The sequence below is a fragment of the Melanotaenia boesemani genome, chromosome 21 (genome assembly GCF_017639745.1).
Source record: "Melanotaenia boesemani isolate fMelBoe1 chromosome 21, fMelBoe1.pri, whole genome shotgun sequence".
Classification (NCBI taxonomy): Eukaryota; Metazoa; Chordata; class Actinopteri; order Atheriniformes; family Melanotaeniidae; genus Melanotaenia; species Melanotaenia boesemani.
In genome coordinates this window covers 18,919,902-18,932,316 of record NC_055702.1, presented here as the reverse complement: position 1 = coordinate 18,932,316, position 12,415 = coordinate 18,919,902, and the positions used below count along the sequence as shown (strand labels likewise).

General features: G+C 37.1%; 1 protein-coding gene across 1 annotated transcript; it reads left to right on the top strand.

Annotated features, from left to right (window-relative positions):
- The first annotated feature begins 6,861 nt into the window (after positions 1-6,861).
- LOC121632473 (parvalbumin alpha) lies at positions 6,862-9,196 on the top strand. The gene is made up of 5 exons (XM_041974020.1): positions 6,862-6,911; positions 7,316-7,382; positions 7,748-7,880; positions 8,363-8,472; positions 8,789-9,196. The coding sequence occupies exons 2-5, from the start codon at positions 7,322-7,324 to the stop codon at positions 8,812-8,814; spliced, it is 330 nt and encodes a 109-aa protein (XP_041829954.1). The 5' UTR covers positions 6,862-6,911; positions 7,316-7,321; the 3' UTR covers positions 8,815-9,196.
- Positions 9,197-12,415: the final 3,219 nt, after the last annotated feature.

Here is a 12,415-nt window from a genome sequence, read left to right as displayed (position 1 = left end):
ACTCATAAGAGCTGCAGCAGCCTCCAACACACGGACAGTTAAAGACAACGTATGGATAAAAACTACTTTTCAAAATATGTTAGGTTTAACAATCAGGAAAATCTGATATGTATGTAATGGGGGCCAGATGTGGTGTAAAGAGATACTGTGAGGAGGTGCTTAGCCAGAACAAAAGTTTATAACTTGGCCTACTAACCACACTCAGTTTCCTAAATGTATCTACTGCCAACTTCCAGCCCACCTGCAAGTGTGAGAATTTATCAGCATGCGGTTTTCCACAGACTCCCACTGAGCAATTGATTGTACTACAAAATATGTACAAAAACATCATGCAAATAAAAATTTTCCTGTATTTACTTGAAAAAGATACAAACAAAACTTTTAAAAGAGTTGAAACTAAGAAATTTCATTGTTATTTAAAATGATATACTCATTTTTAAATGAATACAAACTTCAAGGCATCCAAATTAAACAAAACTGGGACAGAGGTAGCAAAATGCATGGAAGGTCCGCAAGATTATCTCGGACAACTAGTTTAAAAGATTTGGGAATTTCATTCGCTCTTGTAAAAAATTTCAAAAAAGATTACGAAATGTGTACAGAAGGGAGGGATTTTACTCAAAAATCCCTGTGAGTAGATACAGTTCAACAAAAAATCCACAAATGCAACTTAAAACTTTAATACGGGACAGAATAAATAAACTTCACCACCAATCTCATCACTCCTTTAATGCCTGAATTTATTTACAATAAAAACAAAATAGATACTGTAAAAATTAGGGGGGGAAATAGAAAAAGACTTGAATAAAATAAGCAACAATCAAATTTTAAATTATTTAATAACAATAAATAAATAAACATTAATATATAACATAAAATTAAATACATAAATAATAGTAAATAAATAAAAAAGTAATTAATTCAGACAGAAATAAAAGTTCTTCAATAAGCATTTGTTGTAAATTTGTGACAATAGGTGTCTAGAGGTCAAAGATGAACTGGAGACTAATGAATTACATATCTTTGTAAAAACCATAAAAAACGTCATACTCAGGGGAAGTTTGGGAACAACTAATCTACACTATCGCCCTGTTTTTTAATGAATGTAAGTAAATGGTGGACAGGACTAACGGCAGCATGTGGGAACAAGGTGACAGCTCCATGGAGAGCAGCCTGAAAGTGACAGAGGCCATAATAACAGGATGTTTACTGCCTGTGGAAACACTGCCAGGGACGACCGCAAGCATGCACCAACTGTGGCTGGAATCAAGAGCAAAGAGAAACTGCAGGCCAGCCAGGTTCCCTGTGGATACACCAAATATAACCCCACTGACTGTTGATTTGTTTACATACAGATACTACCTGTCCAGGGTCTGAGGACGTACATGTAAATGTGCACTGACCTCTGACCCCTGCACAAAATAAACCAGAAACACCAAATTCTCTATTTCACAAACAAACTCATTAATGGTTATGAAAGGCTCAAGAGGTCGACAGGAGGTGATGGCAGACAGAAGGACACTGGTGGTTTTTTTACACTTAAGCGATAAAGTCCTTTTACCGTTAAAAGTTGTTACCTTTTGCTCAGTCCGTAGTCCTGTTCTGTACCAGAGTTTATCAAACAGCACAATGGCAGTCACTAGCTTCACAACTGCTTCAGACAGCAAACAGCTGAAGCTGGGACCAGAACTTCTCATCTGGAGGGAGACCTTGATGTCGGTGGAAGGTAGGCAGATCTGAGGTTTAATAACTTTTTTTTTTTTTGCCCCTTTGTGTCACCATAAAAATGGGAATCAACATTAAGAGGCCTATCTCTAATTAGACTACCAAGGGGAGGCTTAAAATTTCCCACAGGTGAGCTGGAAGAAACGTCTGGAAGAAGGAAGTTCTGTGCTTCCCTATTTAAGCAGCTGCTTCGCAACCCAACCCAAAAAAAGTGCCTAAAGATTGATGGATATGTTAATGCTGAAAAACACAAAATGTAACATTTTTTTTAAAGGTTCATTTATTGAAACATAGACATAAATTAAAATCTTAAATTTCCAGCAAACAAGTCCAGAATACATAAATACACATATTTGGATGAGTTTTAAACAGAGTGAAAAAAAATATACTGAAAAGATGTTGTGAAGGGTGTCACAATGTGGTGGGGATGAGGACCCAAGCGCAGACTTAAGGAGGTGGGAGGCAGCCCGGGGCAGGAAAAAAAGCCTTTAATATAAAACTAATGTAAAACTAAACTTACAAAACAAAAAACTCTGACACAAGACTAAAGATTAACACTAACCCTAACAAACAATGGTATGAACTACAACTAACAGCAAACAGCAATGGACTGGCAGGGAGGAACTGAAACCAATGGCTTAAATACACTGAAGGACTAATTAGGCACAAGTGAGGTGAACAAATCAACCCAGGTGAACTAATAAACAGGAAAAATAGCTACACAGTGCTAAACATGACCATAAATACAAAAACAGAATGTAAACCAGTAACATAAACCAAGAAAGTGACAGCGAACCAAGAGAAAAAGTGCTGTAATCTGATATTGAATTTTAATTCAAATGCTTAATTCAAATTATATAATTCTTTAATGTATTACTTGTCTTAGCTTGTGATTTGCATAGTCTGAAACATGCCTTGGAAGGTATATAAAGGCAAGGGTAATTTAGTCACAGAGCACATTCACACATAAGGCAACCCAGTGTGCCGTATATAATCAATAGACGCAATCAGGACAACACATTCAGTGAGTTATATATAATGAATACATAATCATAATCACCATTATTGTCATCATAATCAACGTCATTAGCATTTTCAGTATACATTCAAGAAAATAGATTCAAAGAGAAACAAAAAAGAGAGAAAAAAAACTCCCTAATTCAATCAAAAAGTTGTTTTTAAAATGTTTTAAGGCTCAACTAAGAACTAAGGTTTGGAGCAGGCTTTGGGTTTTTTGAAAGTTTTTTCCAGATATTAGGATCAAAAACAATTAAATGCAGATTCAATTTGTCTAGTTTTATTTCTCGGGGTGGAAAACAACTTTGACCAATTAAATACCTGTTAAATTTTTATTTAGTCCAAGATAAGACCAAGATTTCAACATTGCTAACTGAAGCTGGGAATTTGTCTTTGGACGTACACCTTTGTTTTCAAAAACAATTATTTCAGATTTTTTATTATTATTATTATTTATTTTATTTAGCTGAAGGCAATTCTAGTACACTTAAGAGTGAGAGCAGCTGAGAGTGTTGTCAGAATAATTAAAATAACATATTTTGTTTGTTTCTATGATCCAACCGAGTGTGAGTTTGTAGATGCTGAACATTAGGGGGTTCAAAACAGAGCCTTGGGGAACTTCACATGTTATCTTTGTGTAGATCTAATGTTACCAGTTGACACAAAGTAACTGTGTCAAAAGCATCAATAAAACTAATGAAGTAATTAAAGTGAACCATGAATTAAATCCCACCTACCTCTCCTATCTGCCTTTCCCTGCCAGAAAAGTTTATAAATAGATTTCTGTATGTGATATTAAGGTGTAACTTTATTTATCTATTTTCCCAGCTCATATTCAAGGACCATCCTTGGCAACAGATGATGTTAACATTATGGTGCAACACTGGGAGACGTTCAACCTTTAGCAGCAGGCTTTGGATTCTCCAAAAAATTGCACGAGCAATTTTCTGCAGTGCAAAAGAAGTGACAGTTTCGATGTTTGACACCTCAGAGTTCGTAACTAGTATGAATTACATGTACACATTTAACCTATTTTCCTTGGTATACTTTATCAGCTGAAGTGACACTGATTTAAAGTTCTTTTCCTAGTTTGCCAGAATATAACAAGTCTGAAAAGTGTGACTGAAATAATCATCTATTTAAACTATGATGGTTCTCACCTTATACGGTACAGTCAGCTTCAACTCGTATGCCGCTCTGGTGTTCACACATAGCCTTTCAACAGTATCATGTTCATTATTTTTAACTTAAAGCTACTAAACGTGGTTATATTAAATCAATGATTTCCTCAGGAATGTTGTCAAGTGGCAGAAAAAGTTATTCTTCCCATTATTTATCTTTAAATTAGCTTCAGAAAAGGAAAACATACAAATCTCAACATTTTCCTTTTTCAAATTCTGTAATAACAACGTAACATTAGGACAAGATTCAGCAGAGTGATACCTGTAATCGTCCAAGTTTTTGATACCCTAATCTCAACCACATGAAACTTTTATTGGTGTGAACAGAAGTGCGCAGACAGGATCCTGTTGGACTGGAAAGCAGCTGATATCTGTGGATGGGAGGAACCGGGTGTCTGGCAAAGCTTCAGCAGTCATGGTCCCAGGAGGCCATGCGTTTTGGAGTGACCCAGAGAAGGTCTGGGACTGGATAGAGTTTCTGGACAAGCACATTTACAGGACTTGTGTCAGACAGGAACATTTATTTGCAACTTTCTGTCAGATGGTGACAGTGAATGTGGGTCACTTCTTTTTCCTCTGCAGCATGACAGAACAAACTGCTGTTTTCAGCTGAAGATTTGGACAAATACACAGTTATACCTGCTGCTACCGCCATCTAAACTTTAAATAAATAATTCTTGACTAACATCCTGAAATATAATGTGCACCTCTCCATATTTACCAGGCCTTATATAAGCTCTGTATTTAATTGGGAGATGGGAGGTTTCGCTTTCTGCACATCTCACAAATCAGTATTTCAAATATAAATTTCAGAATTTGACGGGGGGATGTTCTTGTGCTGTCTCGAATTACAGAGGTTCATAGCCTTGCTTGATGCGTTTCAACCCTGCTGTTAGATATTTGTAATCCAAGCATGATATTGAAGAAGGGCAGGAATAGTTACAGTATCTATGGCTGAGTCCTTTGAGGTGAGAGACCTCATTTGACCACAGCAAATGTTAAAGGCCAAAGATTCCTTTTGCAGAGCTTTTAAGATTTATGGTAAAGACGAAGAAAAGGGGAAATTAAATAAGCATTTATTTACTGCATGTATATTGCAAGAACTGTGATGAAGTAACAAAAGAGATCAGATCATTAAAACAGTAAAGAAACTGTTAATCAGTGTTTAAATATGTAGCTTTGACACTGTTAAAATTTGCTAATATAAAACCCTTAAGTCAATAGTTACAGGATCATCTCAACACTGCCACCTACTGTGTAAGAGACACACAAGACTTTTAATACAGCAGCCCTGAGAGCAAATATGGGCAAGGAAAGACCCCCAGGACTAACCCCTCGTCTAATCTTATTGTTTTGGTGCAGAGTGAGAGCCCACTATGCAATGACACAGATCTGTACTGGTGTGTCAAGATGATGATGGTGATGATAATGACCATAGTGATGACGATTAGATTTATTATATCAGCTTTCAGAGTTTCCCAAAATAGTAGAGCAAATAGTTTCATCTCCATAAGGAGGAATGGTCTAAATAAGTGTAAGAGATCCAAAAATAAGACCTGGCAGACAGTGGTGAGCCGCGTGTAAGTAAATGATGATGATGATGCAGTGTTAAACTGAAATATTTCTGTTAATCCCTGTGACTACCCCCCCTACGCCACAGTCGCGGACCATTATCATCATAGCTTGGGATAAATTTCTTTTTTTCTTTTTTTTATAAACTTGCGTTTTGTTTTGTTTTTTGTCTTTGCAACAAACAAGTGAACAAGAAACATTTAGGCTTAAATGTTTGCAATCTTTGTTTGAATGTACACTACCGTTCAAAAGTTTGGGGTCACTTCCCTATTGAATCCCATGGCAAAGTGACCCCAAACTTTTGAACGGTAGTGTACATTTTATATAGTTGTATTATTTATTGTTTTATTTTATATTGATTCCAAGTGACATGGCAATACATCATTTGTTTTTGTCATAGTCAGAGTAAATCTCATACAACCTGGCGTCCACAATGCTACAAATTTCACAAAATAATGAATTGCAAAAAATCTTATCATCTAAAACTGTAGATAAATTAATGTTTTAGCAATTACAGTTGGCTTTTTATTTATTTATTTTTTTTTTTTATGCATAATACCACTGCCAACCATAATCAATCACAACAACTAGACCTTTCTGACAGAGGAATGCCAGTGTAGTCATTGCAGACATTTTCCACAAGCCAGTCTCACACAGGTTTACTTTTTTTTTTAAAAAAACTGTGGTGATTGGGGTTTTAAAGCACACACTGTAAATAAACAGCAAACCTTGCACTGTTTTGTTGTTAATCGTTTCTTTATTATGGAATGCTATTTCCAAGGGTTAAAAAATAGACTTTTTTTGGCAAAAATGATATAGTTAATTCAGTTTAAAGATCTCCCATGCACAGTTTAATTTTTACAGAATATCTCATATTTTATAAGATACACTGAGAAGTCAGAGCTCAAGAAAAACAACTTTACACTCCTCTTTTAAAATGAATGCTGCCTAAATTGTGGCACAGTCACCATGCAAAATCCCATAATAAATTAAAATAATTACACAAAGCTTATGCAGAAAATGCAAACCTAAATGATCTGTGTGGTTATTAAAAAGTTTACCTCATTCCTCCTTTTGTGCCGCTTTGCACAGTCCCGCAGGCTGCATGCAGAGTGTGTTTCACTCAAATCAGCAGCGTATATTATTAGCCTTATGCAATATCAAGCACTTTTGCATAGGCCTACACTTGGCCTACCATTTAAGCATCTTCATTTATGTACATATAAATAGAACAGCTCTGTCTACTGGACACATTTTTCAACCGACTTCTTTGCACACAGTGTCCATTACATAGCCTATGCATCATATTTCAGCTGAGTGAACTGTATATAAGCTTGTGAGAGACGCTGAGGGGGTTCACTGCAGTCGGCAGATTCATCTGAGCGAATCCACTCTAGTCTTAGAGATAACTTTGAGGTGAGTTCCACTGAAGAGCTGCAGACCCCTGACTTAGAGAGGCTTTCTTCATGCATCAGGATATAATTCACGCAAAGGGGCAAAGTGGTCCAGATTTTGAACATCAGAAGCACAGATTTTGGCTTTGGACTAACAAAGGAACCAAATGGGGGGAAAGCTGCAAAGGATTTGACTTTTTTTTGTCTTGGAGGGCTTGGTTTTGGCAATATTGGACTACCTTATCTGATCATTTGTGCCATGGAATACTTACAGAGAGGGACTGTGAAATATTGCATGACCCTGAAGGGTGTATTCTTAAGTGCAATGAAATATCCTTAGACTCAGAGTTAAAGTGTTTCATCCTATCTGATTTTGCTTCAGCTGATTGATGAACTGATGTCTTGTCCTCTGCTCTCCTCCCTCAGTTAAAAATGGCATTCGCCGGACTTCTGACTGATGCTGACATCACTGCAGCCCTTGCAGCTTGCTCAGGTAAACCCAGCAATGAAACTCTTGTAACATAACTGGAGACATCCTAAATGGTTGTTACTCATGTAGAAACCTGTCTATTAGCATGTGTTTTGCAAGAAAGACACTTTAATACACGTTTGACCTTAGAGTACAGGTGATTTAGAGCATCAAAGCTCATCTCTGAGCTAGATGTATGGTGTAGCCAGCTTGCAGAATTTTAATACAATTGTCCTAGCTGAAAGACAAACAGTTCTACAAGCTAAAATAAAAGGCTCAAATGGTGAACTTCCAAGCAAATCCAAATCCTAGTGCACCAGCAAAAACACTTGAGTTTGTATGTGATACATTTCAGCCACTGATGTGATTCCCTCTCCATCCTGTTACAGCTGCCGACTCTTTCAAGCACAAGGACTTCTTTGCTAAGGTCGGCCTGGCTGCCAAGTCTGCTGATGACATCAAGAAGGCCTTTGCCGTCATTGACCAGGACAAAAGTGGCTTCATTGAGGAGGATGAGCTGAAGTAGGCACCCAATATTAGATTTCAACTCAAAGCTTGTTTCGTGCAGGGATCACCTTTCTTAGGGAGAGAGTAAATTCACAATGATGTCACACTAACAAAGCATCCAAGAAGCTCTGGCAGTAACTGTATGCCAGCTCTCTGGTGCCTCGTATCATAGGGTGTTGCAGAACAGCGAAGAAGCATGAGGGGAAATGACCTGCTCAAATTACAAAGCTCTATTAAGTGCTTTTTGTTGTCCTTTTCTAAATAAAGCCCCTCAATGCTCAAGCAAACAATTACAGTGAAAAAGATGCAGTGAGTGATTAGTTAAAAGGCAGTTGAGAGTTTCTAGAAGATTAGCTTCACAACATGCATTCAAAATAAAACATTTACATTAAAATGAAATAATTTAAAAAAATAAAAAAAAGCCTACCACTTCAGCTGAGAAACTAAAGATGTGATTCTGTTCTGAAATTGCTTAATCTTCTGATTGTCTTCTTCAGGCTGTTCCTGCAGAACTTCTCTGCCGGTGCCAGAGCTCTGACCGATGCTGAGACAAAGACCTTCCTTAAGGCCGGTGACTCTGATGGTGACGGCAAGATCGGAGTTGATGGTAAGAAAATATCTGGTTCATCGTTAGTCCATTTATACTTAAGGTGCCATTTTAAAAAGAGCATTTTAAAGCCTCATAAATCCTATCCACTATCCACTTTCATCTTTATATCTCAGCCAATAATGAAGCTTTTTGATGGTAAAACCTTCAGCTTTTCATATTGTTTTCTAAAAATCATGAAAGTTATAACAATACTGATAATAACAGGCTCAAGGTCAGAAAGGGAGATATACATTTTATCTGAAGAAAAAAAAGAAAAGACATAAATTCCAATGACTTTTCAATAACTCTCCTGTCTTTCTCCCCCACTGTGCAGAGTTCGCCGCCATGGTCAAGGGTTAAACAGACAAACCGACCAACAACTTACATCACAACTCTAAAGGAACAACTTGAGCCAAGACATACTCTTCCTCTCTTCTTCTCCTCTTCCCATTCACTCTCTCTCTCTTTAGTCATCTCTCAGCACCACTTTTATACATTTGACCTTTGACATCCCGACCACAGACAAACCGCCCTCTTTCTCTCTCTGAGGTCGTGCTCACCCCAGTGCTATCCATGAATGTACCTGACTAAATGTATGGCGTGGTTGACTTGTGTCTTTCTCTCTCTCTCTCTCACTTCTGTCGTCGTTTTTCTGTGTGATATTTGAGTACTGTGAGATCAGCAATGGTGCACTTTTACGGGAAACGGACAGACGAGAAAAAATAAAGGTTCTTTTTCAGTAACAAAAGTCTGACCCTGGTCTTCAGTTGTCGCTTGTAAATGACTAAGTGTTTACTGCCCCGCCTTAAAAATGCACGAGGAAACACTTGGAACATATGTTACTTAATATACTGCATTAAAAGTCCAGAAACTGGCCTCAACCTTAAAGAAAAAAATAATCTGGGAATAGGAAACACCTTTTAATGAGCAAGCTGAATCACAGCAGACGTCCCTGTTAAATCTGCACATGAGCAAATCGAGAGACGTAACATAAAAACATAAAAAGTCAAGAAAGTGAGCAAGTAATGTCAGATCATTGATTGTATCTAAAAAATAAACATAACCGCTATGATGCTACCCTTGGATTGGGGAGCACTGTTTGAGGCCTTGATTTTTCATCTTTGTTGCCATATTGTACTTTTTGAAGCTAGAAGTAGCTATATTTGTAGATGAGCGTGGTACACTGAGATTTTAGCTAACATCTGCACACCTGGTTCTCTGGGTTCATCAATTTAGTCGGGATAAATCTCACAAACAACTTAAAAAAAATGTTTTTTTTTCTATTTTGTGTTGCTGCAGGGTTACTTACATGTCTTGATGCGAATTCTGGTTATTTTTCTATGAAAGCTGCACCAGTTTTTCCACTAAGACAAAAATCAACAAGAAAATCAGCTGGAAAATCAAAAGGTCAAAATTGCATTTGTTTTTGTTTTGTTTTTAACTCCCAAGTTCTGAACAGGAATGTTAAATTAGTCACATAAATTAGTTACTAATCAAAAAAAGCAATTTCTTGTAAGATTTTATTACTGGTCATTCAGAATGGGAGATGATGAATTCATATTTCCCAGCTGGCATTACACACAGTCATTAATTTATGTCCGTAACATGTTATAATTTTTTTGTATTTAAAACGTAGATGCAGCAATCATTACATCCACAGGCGTACTGTTTTGAAGCCTGAAGTTCAAGTGAGACGTTCCTGGGAATGCTTGAGAACCTCCAGACGAAGTATGTCCACTGTACGATATAATCATTAATTGTACTCTAAATGTAGTTGTGACTTACAAAGTGAACATCACGCTGCACTGAAGAAGCCTTGAAACTAGTGATTGTGACCATAAACTTAATAGCTAAATATTTTTGTAGTCATAACTATTGGAGAATTCGCTCCTTCATTTATTTAGATATGTTTGCATCAAGAAGAGGCTCTCTTGGGTCGCTACCAGTTGAGCTAAATGCTGCCTCATCCTCAGAGGTTACAGTTCCTTGGTGCAGCTGGTCCAGGTTTGAGTCCCGGCCAGGTGCCCTTTGCTGCAGATCATTCCCTGCTCTCTCTGGTCCACTTTCCTGTCAAGCTACTATTGAATAAAGGCCAATAGAGCCCGAAATTCCATAAATAAAAGAAGAGGCGCTCATTGCTTGCGTTATGACGTGCATAGGCTGTAATAATACAAGTAAAAAGGACGTGCAAAATACTGTCAAAATATATGTTATTTAGAAAAATAACTTATTATTATCTTATTAGTAGAAAGGTGCAACATGTAAAAGTGACCAATCAGTGATGTAAAGTCAGTGTAGTGAACAACCAGTCTGCAAGAGAGAGAGAGAGAGAGGGAGAAATACTTAAGACTAGGCTTAAGCGGGATGCACCAAAGCCCGGTGCTCTAACAAAAAGCTGCCCATCTGGCACACCACCCTATGAAGAGAGGAAAAAATTAGTACTGGGCCAGCACACTAGACATTAGAAACAGGTATATGTTACACCTCCGCCAGCCTCACTTTCAACATGGAGGTACAATCTATCTTTTTTATGCAGTTTGTGCTTTTTACATATTGTGAATGAAAAGGTTGTTATGATACTGATCATGTAAAAGTTGTTGGAGAAGGCCCTTAACGATACCATAAAAAATAAAAATAAAATTCTCTATTGAGAACTTCATTGGAAATTTCTTCCATGATGTATCAAGAAATAAGAGATGTCTGAAATAGCATCTTTTATGATACACCTGTATTCTTGTGAAGGTGGCACACAGCATCTCCCTGTCACTGTAGGTAAGTCAGAACAGAGCCATAAGGAACATCAACATGCAATATAGAAGCGATCACATATCTCATAGTATATGGGCTGTAAATTCATGAAATACATGATTGTTTTTCATGTCTGAAAGGAGCCATAGTGCAGGTGGTACCACAAATCTGCTGTTGCATCACTTTTCTTTTTAAATTAGAGCTGTGCTCATGGAAAGCAGCCACAAGGTGGCACCAGTAAGACACAAGCCTTTCAGATGGAACTAACTTTTATATGCAAACCTAAATACTTTGCAGCACATTAATGGCTGGTCATGTTTTCAACTAACAGGTGAGCTTTGTGCAACAAGAGGCTATAAGACTAACATAAAAATCTGATCTATTTGGAAGGTGTGAAGTCAAAGCTTCACAACAAATGAAAGTTTGAAAAATTATGAGATTTATTCCCCTGGTTCTCATTACAAAAAGCATCTCTGCCCTCTGTGCTTATAACATTAGTGCTGACTGGATTCACCAGAGACAGTGCTGTGTCAGGTGGTTTGACAGATTCTCTGCAGGAAACTAACTCATCAGTTTTAAGTGGCTAGTTGCTATTGTGACCAATTGCCAAGACCTTCTTCACAACATCGGAGCCACACCCAGCCTTTTACCTTGAACTCCTTACTCAGGTAGAGGAGTGTGTGCCACATAATACTGCATTTTCAGCAGAATTTAACACACAAGAGTGATGGTGTATTTCTAAGTACACATTATGCTTTTCCTTGTTGTTGTAAGGCTATTTTGGAACATCTGTTCGAAACTTTTATTCATTTGATTTTTTATACATATGAATTATAAAAAAACAGCTTGACTTTTCATGATGAATCACTATATTCTCTTTTGTATTCCCCTGTAAAATATATAATTTAGCCTGTTTAACTGGGACTTTATGAGTCCTGCACAGTGGGAATAGTCGTTTTTGAAGATTACTTTTAAACTTTTCTTATAATAACATAACCTCAGCTAGTAAAACGCTCTTGTAAACCTCTCAAACATGTTAATGTAAATATAAAATATACCAATAAACAACTGCATGGTTTCCTTTTATAAGTCTCACAGGGAAAGTATCAGCATGGTCCATTATGAAAGATTAGGCTGCTGGTGATTTAAAACTCCATTATGCCTTGCTATTCAATATGGTTATCTGCATTTAGAAGATTATTTACTAAAACCA